This window comes from Neopelma chrysocephalum, unplaced genomic scaffold, assembly GCF_003984885.1.
Source record: "Neopelma chrysocephalum unplaced genomic scaffold, ASM398488v2 Primary Assembly neopelma1_74, whole genome shotgun sequence".
In the NCBI taxonomy this organism is placed as follows: domain Eukaryota; kingdom Metazoa; phylum Chordata; class Aves; order Passeriformes; family Pipridae; genus Neopelma; species Neopelma chrysocephalum.
This window is the reverse complement of record NW_020897735.1, coordinates 2,283,340-2,301,947: the sequence shown is the minus strand read 5'-3', so window position 1 is coordinate 2,301,947 and position 18,608 is coordinate 2,283,340. Positions and strand designations below refer to the sequence as shown.

The 18,608-nt window shown below is 44.4% G+C and overlaps 1 protein-coding gene across 2 annotated transcripts in view; it reads right to left on the bottom strand.

Annotated features, from left to right (window-relative positions):
• The window catches only part of PAPPA (pappalysin 1), a 182,032-nt gene that overhangs the window by 145,177 nt on the left and 18,247 nt on the right, over window positions 1–18,608 (bottom strand). For both annotated transcript variants that reach the window (XM_027687758.1, XM_027687759.1), the window contains exon 2: window positions 9,120–10,188. In XM_027687758.1, coding sequence (XP_027543559.1) covers window positions 9,120–10,188 — 1,069 coding nt within the window. The remainder of the gene's footprint in view (window positions 1–9,119; window positions 10,189–18,608) is intronic.

Genomic DNA, 18,608 nt, shown 5'->3' with positions numbered 1-18,608 from the left:
GAAAATTCTCAAGGAACACTGAGTTTCTGGGATTTCCATGCAAAGTGTGCAATGCCACAGGCATCACAAGGATGAGCAGAGAAAGGGTACAGGATTCTCGGAGCCTCTGAAAGCCAGGCTTGGGATGTCCACACTCCCAGCACACCTGGGCTGAGGCTGCAGGAACTCACAAACCCAGTGCCATGTAACTTCAGCACTTTTCAGATTTCCCAAGGGACATTTGGCTGAGATAAATCCTCCTTGCAAAGCTGATGGATTGATTTGTAAAACCAAGAGAGTCTTGAGCTGGGAAAACTAAGTACCATGGCTTCTCACTGAAGTCCTCAATTTATTGACACAACAAGGTTATAACACGAGAAGCAAATTTCTTCCATATTATCTACTGGCAGTATAGCTCCAAAGATGCATTTTGAGGCAGGAGAAAGAATTTTATTCTCCAAAGCCTTGTAATTCAACCCTGTTGAAGCTGCCCTCACACAAATCAGCGATGACACATCTTTTCAACATCTAGGGCCAAAATTATTTTTAAAAGCATTGCAGGTAATTGCCACTGCTCTCATTCCAAACCACTGCTGTTTCCACTATTTTACCATCACTGATGTAACCCAACAAGTGTCAACAGCAAACATGGGCTGCTTCTGCAATTACTGAATTAACGGAAATAATCCATTTCACAACAAACAGCTCACCCATGTCAGTGGCCAGACCTTTAACTGCAATTTACAGGAGATGCTGTGTTTCCAAGGTTTGTTATAAACTACACAAACATCTGGGTACCTTCTGAAATAATTGGTCTGCAGGGTGAGGATTTTATCGATCTTTTACGCTGGGGTGGATTGGCCACAAGAGTCTTTAAAACAACTGTGGAGTAAAAAAATTGCTGAATCTAGTTCTCCTAAGGAATTTCAGAAAGACTCAATTAGGCCAAAACCTCTAATCTTGGTTTCAGTGGAGTCCCTTTTTAGTAGGGGTCCTTCTAGCAGGGTCCCTCCTTTAAAAGAAAAAGGAAATTAAAAATGAAAAACAGCACTGGGGAAAAGCTAAACGTGTACTTCAAACTCACACATGCCAGGAAATTTAGAGTTAAAGGTGAAACTCCACCCTAAAGAGTTCCATACTGGAGATATTTCAGGGAACAAACGTAACGTGTTCTGAAATACAAAGACCCAGTAGGGTGCACTAGGTATGGAGTTTCAGCCTTCACTCCAAATTTCCTGGCTTTTTGGAGCTTTATTAGAGTTTCAAACCCCAAACATTTAAGTAGTCCAAGAAGTTTCCTCAGTGCAGCTCACCCCGATCCTCTTGGAAGCTGAGAGCAAACACACCGGTGGTGTAACCACCCATCCATTATTAATGAACCTGAAAACACTTTCCTGCAAATTTATGCTAATTTGGAGTGCTGAAATTATATGCAAACTAGGTAGTTTCACTTGAGTTACCCTGAGAAACTTCAAAATTGCAAATCTACTCCGAGCAACACAGAAGGACAGGATTTCATTGACCCCAGCAGAGCACGTGCTCCTAATCTTCCTCCACAGTATGTGGGTCCTGCAGTTCCCTGTCAGGCAGGGATGAAATCAAGTGAGCACAGAATTGCTTTTGACAGTTGTGGCTTATATTCCTGGTCTAAACACTCTACTGTGTTGTGGGATGGGGATATATCCATCTCCTGCATGAATCTGGAAGACACATGGCTATGGCCATCAGCATCATTTTTACAGCACAGTTTTATGACCAAGTTGCAAACACTGAAGTGGTTCCAGCGTATCTCAGTAACCCTGACAGATCTGTTTGAGCTTCTGCATCATTGCATCTCCTGAGAGCTCTGTGGAAATTATGATCATCCTTCTCAAATCACCCACAAAGAAAGCTTTAGGACTATCTGATGATTTCAGTGGGTGTCTTGACACAAATCTCATGGAGAGGACATCACACATAATGTGAAATTGGCCTCACCAGTTGCTCTGCACAAGAGTATCTTAGTGCTGGAGAGGTGCAGAAGTGCTGGGACAGCTCCACACTGTCCTGATCCTGGACTGTTTCAGGGACAATTGACTCGCTGCAGTTAAGAGAAGACAAACTGAGACATCTGCTTAGTTTCCCCACCTTGCTGGTCCTTGCTGGACAGTAAGACCATCCTCTTCCCTGTGAGGGTGGGGAGGCCCTGGCCCAGGTTGCCCAGAGAAGCTGTGGCTGCCCCATCCCTGGGAGTGTTCAAGGCCAGGTTGGATGGAGCCTTGAGAAACTCCTCATGGCAGGGGGGTTGTAAATAGATGATTTTTAAGGTCCCTTCCAACACAACCCATTCTGTGATTCTATGACTATTATCTGTTTCTTCTGTTCAAAACTTGCATCTCTTTTCCCAGACTTTCAATCACATCTGCTGAAGCTGCAGACAAGTCTTCTGTGGCATAAAGCTATTTTTCTACACAAAAAATATAAACTACTTACAGAAACCATTATTTTCCTGAATAATCACACTTTTGGGCTGGCTCTCCCCCACCATTAGGTTCACAGATATCAGGCAAAGGCAGAGTTGCTAGGCCAGTCTTTAAACCTCTGCTTAGATTGACATTTTCAGATTTGAATATATAAAGAAAATTCATCTTATCCTTCTCAACCCTTTCTCCTGAACCCTGAAAAGCCACTATGTGAAGGCACCAGCAATGCTGAGGGTTTGGAGTGTGGCTGCACAGAGCAAACTCCCTCGTGACATAGCACAAGCCAGCGTCATCCCTTCTGAAAGATTTCTATCCATTTCCACTGGCAGCAATAGTAAAGGCATCACTAGGGGGAAAAAAATCCCAATTAACAATTGAAATACAGTTTGCCCAAGTCCAGCAATCCATGCGAGAGGCAAAGTCAAAAGCATCCTCTTCGTGGATGCTGTAAATTCAGCATGGTGGTGGCTGCTCTGTTTTTTCCCAAAAGGCAGCTATTGCTTGCTAAAATTCGACTTAAATGCCTATCAGGAAAAAAGACTGAAAGACAGACTGGGAATTGCAAGTGTAAGTACTGCACCTGGTTAAGCTTGCCACAGAAATTCACTGTGCATCTCCCTCAGTGTGAAGGGGGCAACCTCCTGAATTTACAGGAGGTTTCAGCTTCCTTTAATTAAAAATGCAAAGGTCACCTCACAACCACAAGTGAAGAGAGGTTGTACACAAATGGATGTGGCAGAAAAACAGGGTGATTAATGCAAGGCCCCACAGCACTTGAAGGAGGCATGTGGGACGTGATCAAGCTGTGGGGCTGTGTGAGAGACAGTACAACTTGGATCGATTAATAAAGAGAATAAACCAGCCTGTATACACTGCTGCATTGCAGAACGTGGGAGGGGAGGAGCTCCACTTTGTCTCCTTAAGCAGAGGCTGGTAAGGGGTTGCTGGAGATCATCCATGGGGCAGCTGGTCCTGGAGGGTGCAGTGCTGCCCAGCAGTGAGGGGCAAATTCAGTCCCTGCCACATCTGCAGACTCTGCACTTGCCAATCTTCCACGTGGGGTTCCAGAGCCAAATGGGTCTGCATTAGCACTGGAGAGTATTATAATACTTTAATCTGTTGTCTCCCACAAGGATTCTTAATGATCTCTGACAGTTTACTCCGTAGATTTTACAGGCTACCTTCATCCCAAGCATCCTGCAGTTCGACCAGACAGTGATCTTTTTCCATAATGGATAATGTCCATGAAAGAAACCATAAGTTCTATGAGTCTTGGGGAAAAAATGTGTTGTGAAAAAAAATCTGTTGGAAAAGATGACTGTGGGTCAGGCTAAATGGAGCAAACTCCTACTGTTTCTAGGGTGTGCAATCGTATAGAAATAGTTTCTTTAGCACTGAAGTCCTGTCTGTATCAGAATTCAATACTAGACCTATAAATGTCAGTTGCCTGCATGGGAACAGATGCAACTCCTCCCAGCTGATTAACATCCCTGACATCTGGAACAGAGGACAGAATAAACAGAGAGAACAGAGGATTTCCTGTTGGGACTTGGCTTTTGGGTGACAACTACCAAGATACCGCAACTCTGTCCTTGACAGCATTACTCTTCACCTTCTAAACAGCCCTGGTAATTAAAGAACTGGACATTTAACACTGAATCCCTAGACAAAACCTCAGGTATTTGCTCTATGTCTGTCTGATACCTGTGTGAATGCAGGAATCCTTGATGTCAAGAGCTGCACAATGGTCTCTTCGAAGCAGGGGATTAAGTTCTCAAGCTCCCGGAACTGAAGAGCTTTGATGAATTTCTTCTGTTCTTTTTAGTGTTTAGGATTAAGTGGAAATTAGTCCTTTATTAGGAATCAAGGAGTATTTCTTAGAACTCTAGCTCCTGGAAAAGGGCATTCAGTGTGCCCCCCTCCTCCAGGGCAAGTTGACCATATTTTTCAAGTAAGTCTCATGAAGAGATTTCCAGCAGAAGAGAAGGAAAAAGAGGTAAGAGGCTGATCTAATAGTCCACAGAAGAGCCCTGGAGAGCAGCCACAGCTCAGTTACCTGTCCAAGGCTGCCCTGAGCTGTGGATTAGCCACCACCTCCTCCTTTTAATGCTACTGCTGGAGCCCACATGCCACAGCACAGTGTGTTCTTCATGCACGGCTCTGACACACCCCTTCCTGCTCAAAACCACTATGGAAATTCCTACAAATTGTTCAAATGTCTATTCAGAGTCTAATTCACATATGCCTGGAATGTGCAAGACGATGTGATGCAACCTGAGCTTTGCTGAACTGCCCAAAACAAGTGTTGGAAAAGGCCACAGAAGAGGGTGAGGTCGGCAGGACACTGGACTTCAGCTCTTGGAGGATTGGAACTAGATGATCTTTTAGGTCCCTTCCTATCCAAACCATTCTATGATTCCTTGGTTTGGTGTCACCCTGAGTTTGCAGGCAGGTGCTTCAGATTAGACCAGAACTTGTACAGCTCATCCCTGCCCCTGATTTAGGCAGAGCTGAAGGGCTGTGGGAGCCTTCAGGGCACACATGTGGATGTTGAGAAAGATTGTGCCCGGGTCAGTTATTCTGAGGGGATTTCCAGCAAGTATTCAGCAGGCTGTATGAATCCAGGGAGTTTGAACAGACTGCAGGAGCTTTTACTGCTTCAGGAATTTCATCAGTGTTCTCCTAAGCAGGCAACAAGGGGAATGTTCCTTATCTGTCCGTGCGATCCTGTGGTGAAGCCTGATGTGCAAACCCAGTATTACATAAAAGGAATGGCTCAGTTAACCATAGGATGGTGCAAGAACTCACCACATCAAGTGGCATTTACTGAGCATGATTTCCTATGATCCCTTGCTGTTCGTTTCAACTTTTTTGGAAAGCAGCCCTGGTAGGTGTCATGAGCTCAAAGCCTTCCCTCTTTTGTAACCAGCAATATACCAAATAACACAAGGAATGTGTCTTTTTGGCAAGTGTGTCTATCCTTGCTCCTTCCCTTTGTATTGGGCCAGACTGTATGATCTTAGCATGTTTTAATTTCCCAGAATTGCAGAAAAGTGGAACAATATTTGTAAATCTTCTGCTGGGACAAAATACATTTTGTCCCTCCCTCATGAAATTAATAAAAAGAAGAGAGGCAGATATTCTTGGATAAAGCCTGCTGTGTGGCTAATGATAACCAGTCCTTTGTTTTTTCCCTGCAGGCTATTAAAACAGAGGAGAGATGATCTAGTTGGTACCACAATGTTTATGGCTTTTCTACTGAGCAGCTCCAAGAACAGAGCTCCCAGTCTCAGTGCTGTCCCTCTGCAAAACTTAAATGTACTTAAACCTCTATGCACCACCATTCCCACTATCTGGCTATGGCACAGAACATCAGCTTTTTGGAGGAAAATATTTTTGGAGAGGTGCCACAAAGAGAGGCTGGAAATGTAAAAAACCCAACCAGCTCTGCTGCTGGGATCAGCTTTAAAGTCACCACAGTTGTACCACAACAGTGACTGAAGTACCATCAAAGTACCTGAGCTCTCTTTGTCCAAGGTGCCAAAAGGATCACAAGAAATTTGTAACACAGATCAGAGGTGTCTTGGAATTGTTCCAGTGGTATCTCTTAGTCAGAAAGCAGGCACAGGCTGTATCAAGGCTAATGGCAACTTTGTCCCAGGATGGAGTTTGGAACTGAGACAGTCAGAAGAAGGAAAGTGGTTGGAAACAGATACATCATCTTTTGGGGATGAAGAGGCACTGAGGAGGGTTCCTGTTTATAACAGCATCAATCAAGCATTAGCACTTTTTGGTTGGTTCCAAAGGACAAAAGCACTTTGGGAATAAACTGTGCCTGGTGAACAGCTGGCTACAACTGCTGACACTGAGGGTGTGGAAGGAACAAACCCAGCAGTGCCTGAAGGCTCCCCCAGTACCAGGGACGACTGAAGAGCCTTTACAGCACAGAATTCAGGAAACTCTTTATTGGTACCATTTAATCTTTCTTTCCTGCCTTTCCTCACCAGAATGAAGGATCTTTTCCCTTTCTTCTGCTATTGTTAGACTGAACTTTGGCAGAGGAAATACCTGGAATTAGATGCGAGTTCTCCGTGGCTGTGGAGATGCTGTGTTCAGTGCTGTGGTGCAAGACCTGCACCAGAGGGGACTGAGGACTCTGTGCCAATGACAGTGATGACAAGGGAGGCTGGTGATGCAAAATGGGCCCAGATGGTGCTGACTGGATTTTGACTTAGTCACTAATTGACAAGGAAATCTCTCTCTCAGGAGATGATGCTGATGGCAATCCCAAAGCCAAACATAGGGTTTGAATCTTCAGCCTTGCAGTCAATGAAGGCTTTGCTGCCAAAGTCACTGCCCTAAACCTGTTATTTCTTGACTTAAATACCCAAAGCAGTGTCACCCAGCCTTACAGACCCGATTGGTAGGTCCACAGACCCAAGTGCTCTGTTTTGCCATCCTGAGAGCAAACAGCCATCAAGGAGGTGGGTTTGAGCTCAGCCCAAGCACACTGGCCACCAAAAAAAGGCTCAGAGAGATGGAATATCTTCCACTGCCCTCCATGGTGTCATTGCCAGTGATCAAAGCTGCATTACAATGTCTGTGCAAAGGCAAATCAATGAAATCTGACTGTTGCAATAACATCTTTGGAGCATCTATGGATCTTCTCATGCTCTACCCTGTGGAATAGGACCTTCAGGTCTCCCTCGCTATTTCAAGGCAAGAAGAGTTTTTTCTCAAGTCAAAATGAAAATGTAGAAGATCTAAGAGCTCAACACCATGAGATGCAAACCCTCCAAACAAGCTCAGCAAGGTGGTTGTCTCTAAAAGGAACCTAAAACTATAAAACTACATGGTGTTAAGGTAACATCAGATTTTGGAACTCATTTTCTTGCTGGGGCTTGTGCAAGCACAGTCTGTTCAGCAAAAAGGCTTCATTTGAAATAGAATCCTCTCTGTACATCAGAATAACATTAAGACACAGTTTTAGATCTGTTAACTATAATTTACAAGGCTTTTCTTGTTTCATTTTATATGGGTATTATGCTGGTCACAGGACAAGTGATAAAAGGGTACTATCAAATTAAAAATAATGTATTTTCCTAAAAATTGTCTTAGTTGTTATAACTAACACCTCGAGTTCTCAGAACTACGGTGTTAAAACAATCCAATTTGCATTATGCCTTTGATGATATTTTCTTGGTTCTGTTCCTCTCCAGTTGAACAGTATTAAAAGATTTGTATTTTTCCTTTCAATATTTTCAAGCATTAATATTTAAAGTATCTCCTCATCGGAGCTTTATTCATTGGTAACTGACTGAAGTCAAGCTGAGTTAGAAGGGTTTTTTAAAAAACAACTTCACTGTAGCTAAAAAAACACAGAAAGGAAGCTTTTCTTTGCAGCTTAATTATGTGTATTTAAAGCTCCAGTAGAGCTGATAATGTTGTTTAAAAACTTCTCTTTACTAAGGAAGCTATAAATATAGTCTGAAATGCTGTAATGGAAGGGACTTCAGAACAGCTCATACTTTCCTTATTAACCTGAACTTTAGTGTTGATAACATTGTGTGTTCTGACCATTTAGAGGTTCCCCCTTTATTACTTCATGAACAGCCCTAAAAAAACTATAATATGGAATACAGACAACAAAATTTCAGCTTTAACCTCCATCTTTTCTGTGTTTATGTTTTTAACTCATTCACGGGTAAACATTTTATTACTTAAACACATAAATTTATCTGAAGATGACCAAAAGCCAGAGTAATTGTAGGCACGTGGAACTCAACTGACACAAGTTATTCAAGGATGCCACTCTTCAAACTAAAACATAAGGAGGCCTTGGCTGAGGAGCTCAGGATTTTATCAACTCACATCCACCCACAGAAAGTTGTCCTGGCATTTGCAATGAAGCTGCATCACCCCTGTTTTCATATATAAGTAAAAAGGGGCACAGAAGAGTTCCAGTGCCCACCCAATGTGTGCAACAGCACAATGCACCTCCCTCCTCAGAACCTACAGACTCGGCTGCCCCTCCAAGCAGTGCTTACAGAAAGCTGTACACAGAGCATGAAGAGATAGAATTACCTACCTACCTTCAAAGAAGTCCTACAGAATTTAAGTCTACCTAAGAGTATTCGTGTTCTGTTCCATGCCTGAGGGGCTCTTCCCTCTCCAAATACACATGAGCTTTCTATGACATCCAATCCCCACTCCTAAGAGTCTGTGGTTAAAATAAACTTTACAGTGCTACAATATACTGCTCATAGCCAAAAACCAATGGGTCTCCCAAAGCTGGCTGCTTCAGTCACAGATTCATGGAATATTCTGACTTGGAAGGGACCCACAAGGATCATTGAGTCCAGCCCTTAAGTGAACGGCCCATACAGAGAACTGAACCCATGACCTTGGCATTATTAGCACCAAGTTTTAACCAACTGAGCTGATTTCACAGTCTGATTTCACAGAATTTCTTTAGACGCTGCTTAGACCGTTACTGAGATTGCATTTGGATAACTTTAATGTGAACCAAACACTAAGAAAAAAAATAAAATCATTACAAACTCCAAAAACCCATAACAGCAACAACACAAGGGTTCAACAAGCCAGCAGGCTGATCAATACCGAGACAGACATTCATCAATATGACCATAAAAAGAGCTTGCTTAAGAAATTGCCTACCTGTAAGGAGAATATGGGTCAAAGCAGGTCTTGGTGACTTCTGTTATCTCCGGGTTACAGCACTCCCCCCCGTCGAAGTTGTACCTCTCGTAATTACAATCCATGTCACACACCCCGTTCTGCTTCTTCTTGTTGAAGAGCGTGTGCCGCACGTGCCTGCAGTCCCCCCCGTCGTACCCAGTCAGGGTGTGGTTGCACTCGGGGTCACAGTTCTCATCCCCGATCTTGCTGATGTCGCAGTTGGCCAGGATGAGCCGGTGGCGAAGCGAAGAGTTCATCACCTCCAGCACCTCCAGCTCCCAGGTGATGTTGTAGCGGCTGAACGCCTCGTTCAGGTGCTGGTGCTGGAAGTCGATCTGCTGCTGGCTGACGGTGGGGTTCTGGTGTTTGTCGTCGTAGAGGTTCACCACGCGGTACCGCACGATTTTGTTGCGGCGGAACCGCGGCAGCTCGTTGTAGCTGGCAATGACGTCGGTGTTGTCGCAGACCGTCTGCCCGCAGAGAGGAGGGTCCAGGCTGGTGTCCAGCAAGTAGCCGTGGTGGTAGCTGAACTTGAGCTTGGGACTGCTACCATCCTTCATGGGAGACCAGGTGCTTTTCACATTCAGTAAACTGTCTTGAAGGACTAGCTGAGGTAGGGGCGTGTCTTGCCTGTGAACCGCCTGGTCCATGTCCAACAAGATCTCCTTTTGAGACCGGGCTGTCCTCCAGAGGCTGAAGTGCTCCACGTATCCCCGATAGTTCTGGTTCAGGGCGTTCCCCCCGAGCATGAGCACCTTGCACTTCACGGTCAGGGGGCTGAAGATGCTGCCCACCTGCTCTCCGCTCGTGGCCACCTGGGCGCCGTTCACGTAGAGCCTCATCAGGTGCCCGTCGTAGGTGGCAGCCAGGTGCACCCACTGGTTGGGGAGGTAGCTGCGGTGTGCCGCAATGGTGGTCACTTTGCGGGCACGGTCCGTCTTCAGGGAGAAGAAATAGCGGGGGTCTCTGTTCCCCTGGTCACTGACGGTGTTAATCCCCAGGACCCATCCTCGGTCGCGGGAGGTGTAAGAACATTTGTCATACAGTCCTGCGCGCCCCCCCAAAACAAAAAAGAAAGATGAATAAATAAGGATGACAGAGTGAAGGCGTTTAGTCTTTAAATTGTATAAATATATCTCTCTAAATGTATATACACACACTCACCTACATCTGTTAGACGGTTGGTGCACTAGAAAGACTTTAAATCATCTGGTGCACGATTGTGGGAGGTCATGTTAAGACTTCCTATTAAAGGTCAAGATTTGCCAGTGAAGTGTAGAAATGGGATTCCCCTTTCCTGACCAAAGCCCAAAACTCCTCTGCAAATTCCTCTCAGGAAAATGTTGGACTGTGCATTTGGTTCTTAACTTCCCTCAAAGCCATACATCAGTGGCTGAAAACAACAACAAGCAATCCCTTGACAAGCAATCCCTGCTGATGTCACTCATACTTCATACCCATAACCCTGTATCTAATAAGGTCCAGAAGAGAATAAGTATAAAATCCAAATACTGCACGCTTTGAGAAACGCTGAGCAGCTGGAATAATCTTGATGGGTTCAAGCACACAAATCCTACAGAGAGTGAATGGGACGTGTTCAGGTTACCTTCAAAGCCCTATCCAACAAAACCAGTAAGGAAATGGCATACACTGGTAGGTTGGATGTGCAGAAGAGGGTACACACCACACTGGGAAAGGGCAAAAAACATGCACAGATGGACCTACACATTTAGAAAGATTCCTGCTCCCTCACATGCACAGCTTCCTATCAACTCAATGCACACGTGGAATATACTCTAATGATTTTTCCCATAGGCTCAGAATAGTTGTGGCTCCCCCATTCCTGGAAATGTTCAAGGTCAGACTGGATGGAGCTCTGAGCGACTCAATCCACTGGAAGGTGTCTCTGCCTATGGCAGAAGGGTTGGAACAAGATGGTCTTTAAAGTCCCTTCCAACCCAAAACATTCTATGATTCTACAGACAAAGTGTGGATCCACACCCAAAGCACTCTCAGCCAGTCTTCAGACAGCTCCAAGTGGTGGGAAGAGCCTCTCCTTCTCAGTTTGGGACATGAGGCTCAGCAAGTTACATTCCCATCTTTCAGTTCTCCACGGCCAAGGGCTGCAGGGACACCCCTCAACCGATAACTCCATCGTTGGAGCTTTCAGCACCAAGCGGCCTCTCTGCTATCAGCACACAGAAAACAATCCTTCCCCCAAGCCTCCCCTTCCAAAAGCCTAAAGGAAAATCATAAATCTCTGACAGTTCAGTCCTCGTGAAAAGACTAAATATCCCCTTACCTCACCCCTGCACCCTAACCCTCCCCACACTACAACCAAATAACATCTTCTGCTTCTGACTAAGTTGCTCAACGGCCATCTGTTAACAATCACTCATTAGCAGTGCAGTCTTGTCTAGTATCAACAGAGCAAAGGTTACAGGAGCATTCACTGTATTTTTCCTCCCCTCTCCCAGCACCCACCTTCCCCCCTTCTCCTCACACCCTTCCCCTCTCCTCCTCCTCCTCCTCCCTCCCCTGCAAAAAAACCTCTTCTGATGGGAAAGTTAAAAACATTTAAGCGGGCCTTTTTTTCTGCACGCTGGTATTTTGCTAGGGACTCTGAGCTCCCCCTTTTCCTGTTTCCTTTGGAAGAGAGATCCCAGGGTTCGGAAGGTAATGTGTTTATTCATCTGTAGGGCGCACTCAGTTCAAAACCTTTTCAAGACCAGCTTCTGGTTTATACTTCTACTTCAGATCACGAGAAAGGAGAGGAGGAGAACCAGGGAAGGAAAAAACAAATGTGCTAAAAAAAATGACATTTGCTGGGATGGATATTTAACCAAGAAACTCGTGATATTATGAGAGCCAAAGCTACCAATAACCTTCTGGAGTCTATTTTTTAAGTGTTTTCAAATTTTTCTTTATGGAATAAATACTTTCACAAAGCATTCATTTTCAGATGTATGAGAGCCCATAAAAGTCTGTATTTTTATGAATCTCAAATGAAGGTATTGTCCAACGATAGTGGGTGGATAATACTGCAATGAATAAGAAGACAGCTGGCAAGACAAGTCCCTCTCCCAAATAAGCCATAAAAATCTCAACTTATTACAATAAGACCATTAGAGCTGGTCAGGCGCTTTGTAAGAGAGTTTTTTGCCTGACAAGACGTGCCAAAATGGTGAGAGCAGCAAAAGTGATGCAGAAATTGGGTCTGAGAAGCTGCTTGTCTTCAGCATGGCCAGGGGAGCCTCAGGGACTCCCTTGGCTGTTTTGACTGAAGCACAGAAGGTCAACTTATCCCAGTCATCTCCTGCCACCTTTGCCACCCAGAATCCAAATCCTCCAGGCCTGTGGACCACAGGGCAGCTGCACACACAGAAGCTGCTCCACCTGTTTCTTCAGGCATCCAAGATCCCCATGGCTGGACAGACATCTGGAAGTCCTGGAACAGATCTCCAGCTCCAGGGAAGTCCACCACACAGCCTTTTAGGGTCAACATTCTTTGCTCTTTGCACTGACCGGGGCCTAGAAATGTTCCCCCAAAGAACCCATAAATTATTATGGACTGGAAATTCAGTTTCCCAGCCAGCGTTAAAGAACATCTTCCTCTCTCTGAAGTGCTGCATGATGCTGGTGATTGACCTTGGAACAGATGGAGCTGCTGGAGGAATACTACAGAATAGTAGCAATCCTCCCTTGCCTTTGAGCCTTTAAACCCTGATGTGATGCAACGTGTCTTGAGTTTGGCTCAAACAGCTGCCATCAATTCAAGATTTACAGGGAGCCAAAGGAGGGCAGAAAAAGAAAAAAACCAGTGACAATAGGGACACCACTGAACATGCCAGTATGAAAGCTGCTGAACTAAAACACTCTACTATTCCAGTTCCTTGCATTTTCTAGTTTAGGGCAAAGGTCATTACTGAATCCATATGCCACGTACAGTATTCTTTTCTCAAACTTTTACTATTGCAGACATCCAACTCCTGATGAAAAGATGGATTGAACACAATCCTTTCAGCAGCAAGAGTTGTTTTATTCTTAAGAGAAAGGAAAAAAAAGAGTAAGAAAAGGGATAAGAAAACCACACTGCCTTGTGCTGGGATAAGAAACCCAACTCCCTTGCAAGTTGTACCCGTTCTTTATGACCCTCTTTTGCTTGAATGCTGTACCTACTTTCCCAATCCTTCACTTTACTTTTGGCTTTAGACTAAGGATCCTCCGGCTAAGGGAGTGTCACTTTTCCGTTTTGTCCCCAGCACAATGAAACTGATTTCAGCTGGGACTTTGGATGTCATAATGAAAGAATTTATTACTTCTTCTATGACAACTAATAAGGGCAAAGCCATTGGAAGAGGGACATGTGAAATAATTGCCAGAACTTCTGAAAACTGAATAATTTGATGTTTTCACAATTTATTTCAATTTAGTAAAAGGTTCCATAGCCATGAGTTATTCCTCAGACATAATTAAGAACATTTTAAACAAGAAGAGGCCTCTTTTACCCCAAACAAGGCTGGTTTTGAGCAAAATCACCCCACACAATGCTTGACACTCCGAACTTCAAGTCAGCTGTGACCACAACCAACATTTACATGAGAAACATACAGAGTTTAGATTCTCATTTACACTGAGAATTCTTTACAATAATGCGGTGAAGGACATTTTTAGCTACTTAATATCCCTTTACAAACCAAGAGTGGTGTAAAGAGGCCTCATGGTAAATGAGACTCAAGCCAATGACTGGAAAACCACAATTTGGCGAATGTGCCTGACGCTCCTGAGCCAAGAAATGGTGCGAAATAAATCTGATGTTTGTTTTCCCCACAGCAATTAGATTAAAAAAATATGCACAAGTTTCATACAGCAGCAAACAGTTTTCTTCACTTCTGCTTGCCCTGAGTTGCTAGAAAGGGATGGAGCTACAGCTGAGCAGAACACTGACAGCCCTTCTGACTCCTTAGTCTGAGTGGTTTGTTCCTTGTAAAGCTCTTGTTCCTGAAGCCCAAGGGATTGAAGTGGAATTTTATGTTTTATTTTAAAAAAAGAAGAGGTGCTAGTTCAGCTTCCCAGTAATAGGCACTGGTATCTTCCCTTCTCCACAAAGGAGTGAGTCACTGTTCAGAGGACTCTGGAGAAGTGCATGATCAGAGGAAGATGCCACATTCCATTATGCTTGGCCAGAGACAGACTTCAGTGGCCCACAAGGCTCCTTCCAGTCCCCTGATGTTTGTCCCTTATAGGAAAAGTAAATTCCTAGGCATCAAAAGAGTGGGGAAAGCTGGAAAAATCAACTCCAATGGCCCACAGCCAAAAGCCAAACATGGAAAATGAGAAATACAGACTCTCTTTTTTTTTTTTTTTTTTTACAAGTGAAAAGTAGTTTTCTGGCTACTGACCCACAATGGCTTCACCATCTCTATGACTGTCCATCTGACCTCTTCCAGGAGTCTGTAACCAATGCCAGCACTTATGAGCTACTTTGTTTTCAGGACTTTTCTGGGGATTTAAGTGGAGTTACATCCTCAGGTGGGCCCTGTGCACGGGACAGGGTTCAGCAGCACGAACAGAACGTGGAGCATCAGCTGCTGAACGTCTGGAGGACAGTCCTGGGTGAGGACAGCAGGCATTGTGACTGAGATGGGAGCAGCCACAGAGGAAGGGGAGCTGCTGGAGTCAGAAGTAGCAATCTGTGGGCAGAGTCTGACAGAAGAGAGGCCGGAGTAGCCCATGCAAGCTGCTGTAATCCACTTTAATGTTATAAATAACATACTCCAGGCCTCCCTCACTCACTTCAGAGCTGTTTCTTATGTCTTGCTAACAGCAATCTTCCCAGCTATCAGCCCAGCCATAGAATTAACTAATTTAATTCTTTACGCAGAAAAAGTTTCCTCACTTTGCTGAGCAATGGGAAGTGGGGAAAAAAAAAAAGGTAAATTAAAAAAAAAAAACAGCCTTGTTATGCTTTCATTTCCAGGAGGTAGAGGTGGGGGAAGGGGAAGAGGGAGGTCAGTTTGACTTTGAACACATCAGGTGTGCTGTGGAGCCCGTCACAGCCCTGCAAGGCAGGACGGAAAACAGTGCCCTGCACTTCTGAAAGTTGGCCGTGCCTGTTTTGCTGGGAGACTCCAACCAGAGGTGACAGGACTCAGTTATGAAAGGGGAATTTAGGTCAACAATCAAAGCTGCAGTCAGGGGGCCCAAGAACAGGGAGCTAAAGGTTGGGGCTGTTTTTTTCTTTAGCATGCTTTAATCGTTTAGTATCAAAGCACAGACGAACGCTTGAAAGAGCAAATATTCTACAGGAACCTATAGAAAGCTTTTATCTGTCCAGAGGAAAATAATTAAAACCGACAGATTTGGGTTAAGTATCCCCATGTTCCATGCAATTGGATAAGTCAGTGAAGATCCACTGGAGCAGTTCTTGAGTTCTGCACTGGATATTTCATGGTGTGACGTTGAACCCAATATACTTTTACAAAGGGGAGAAATAATCTCTCCTTTCCTTTACCGTGCTTCCCCCAGCCCCCACTTCCTTCCACAAGAGTTAAATAATTCAAAGTCCAGAGTACTTAAGGCAACATCTCTGTCTATACCATTTCCAACACAGCTAAGAGGCCTCCTGAGGTCACCCCCTGAGACAAGGAGTGGTTCAAGCAAACCACCTGAGACTTGCTCAGGTGGCAATGTACTACTTAAGGAGCAAAAAGGGGATGTTTGCTGCTGCTATCAATCGAGCTGAATTCACACCAGATATTATCATTTACAACCTGGGCAATAGGATTCAGATCTCAGGCAGAAGGACAAGATCTTCATCATGTAGCAATATAGAATCTAATACAGCTATGCCTAATTAACGTTGAGAATTTGGCCCCAGGCTCTTTAATATCAAAATCTTTATATCAGTGCAATTCAGCATTAAATTAAGCATATATTCTGTACTGTTTCTCAAACTCCCAGTCCCTCATATGCTCAATGAAATACCTTGAAGCCTGAAAAGAGGGAGCTGAGAATGGCTATAACAGCAAGACATGAATTTCTAGTGGCTGGTTAGTTATGAACATTACATAAATCCTTCCCTTTTGATAACAAAATTCATGTAGGCTGCAAGAGAGCAGCCACTGGCATGGACAATCATATTAGAGACACTTCACTGAGCCTATTGTGAGAGTACACCCTCTAACAGTATATAAGAGCTTACTGCAAATACATCTGGTAGGCTGGGCTTAGTGAGAAATTCCGAGATTGGGAGGATTTTGAAGTGTAAGTGAACACAGGATGCTGTGTGACCACATGGTAGAGAGGAGTGAGCTGCAGTCCTTGTGGTGTTATAACAGGGGCATCCTCGGACTGGGTGTTGCTGTTGCAAAGTTCCTCCATCTACAGTATCAGTGTAAACAAGGGTTGTTGGGAAGGTTGGCTTCTGATCTAGGTCTCCTCAAGCATTTCACAATAAAGGTGAAGAACCAGTGGAGGCTGGGGCTTGGTGAACAAGCTTTTCTAATAACCAGGTTTGGGTGGGCTTTTAGATGGATAAAAAACACATATCCTTTGCAAGGGGCAAACTTCAGCCCCTGCTATAAAGCCTGAGATCATGGAAACACTCCAGGGCACAAGGGTAAGGACTTCCTAACATCTAGAAAACAATTTATTTGTCCTGCCTTGTTCTTAGAAACAACTGAATATTTTTGGTTGAATCTTGAAAAATCAGTGTGTGTCCATGTTGTTACAGATCCTTGTAACACACACACAGGTACAGGATGAGGATAGCAGAGGCAGACTTTGGGTATTTCTTAACCTAAAGTCAAACTGTGCATGTTCCACCAGAGAATACCTGGTGTCTGTCATAAATATGGGAGACTTTGCATCCAATTTGATTCCAAACAAGAATTCAGATTGTTGGCTGCCAGTTTTAGACACTCTAGTGTGACCCACTGATAATAAAGCAGAGCTGAGTGTTTATGAAAACCCTTCAAATAAAAGGAGTGGAAAGCCCTCAACAAGTTTGTTGGTTTGGCTGAAAGGGATCTTAACACATCTCTGAACTCCCAAGCTTATCTCTGCTCACTGCTCAGCACAACCAGGTTACGAATTAACCATCCCATTGTACCTGAGGCAGCTGATTCACCTTCAGGGAAATCCAGCATTAGCACCATGCTCACGTGAAGAGCAGGTGTTGCAAAACACATGGATTCACATCAGGGGGAATGCATGAAAACCATCCCTCTTTCACAGACACAGGACTGGAAGAACACAAACCTCCAAAAAAAGGCTTTTAAGACAACGGCACAATGGCAGAAGGGTCACTGTACTCAGAGGGATGAACATACCCAGGAGTGTTTGGTGGAACACAAGTCACCTCACAAATCTTTGTTCCACAAATCTCTTCCTTCCTGCACTATTTGCCAAATACTGATTAGCTATCAAAGCTCTATGGAGAATTTACCCTTGCTCACACTAACACAGAGTGGCTTTCCTGCCTTTTGTAAGAGTTAATGGTTGAGAGCAACCACAGAGTATCTTCGTGGAAGGAACAGACACCTAAGTACCATAACTTCCAGGCAATCTAAACGATAAAGTGATATTTCTGGGCTCCTTTCAGAAAACAGCAGAGAGAATTGATCATAAACTGGGTCAAGATAGGTCAGCATACCTCAGAGCAGATCAGATGGCCAGAGCATCCCAGGAGGAAATATTCTCCTGGAAGGATTATTAGGGACACATCTGTGCCATCAGATGACCGTGCACAATACCCATCAGCTCCCTGGGAGTTCAATATGGCATTTCCTTTCAAAATGTGCTTTGTGTCTGACAAGCACTGCAAGTCAATCAGCTGTGGCAGCAGCCAAGCCTGGAGTCGTGCTGGAAAAACGCCCGACACGCTGCCCTCGATGGCCGGAATCACAGGGCTGGGAGAAGTGCAGGTCTACACACGGGATTGCTTGTGGTGCTGATCAAAACACACAGCCGGGATTGAAAGGGGGGACGACAACAACACAGCTTGTTTTGCTTTTTAAAATTCCCTTGTCTCTGACCTTTACAGCAGCTTTAGGGCAGCGCTGGAACCAGCTGAGCAGTTACTACTCCCAGCTGCAGCGAGAAGAGCTTTTACACCATTGCACAATGCCTGTGTGTTTGCAGGGGGGAGGTAAGGGCTGGAGAACAAAGAGGGAAATCTAGTGGCACCTAAATCAAGCATTATGATCAATGAGGGAGTGGGAAGAGAACCTGGGGAGCGGGGACAACCTTACAACCTTTCCAGGATCAGACAGATGGCCAACATCCACATTATTACAGAAACAAAACAAAAACAAAAAATTCCATGAATGCAAACTAGGGCACCCTGCGAGGAGACTGTAAAAATCACATCATGATAGCTTAGACTTGTCTTTGTAATTGAGGGGCATTTCCACATGAAACAGTTCTAGTTATTTAATTGGATTTTGAGAACATTCTTGGGCAGAC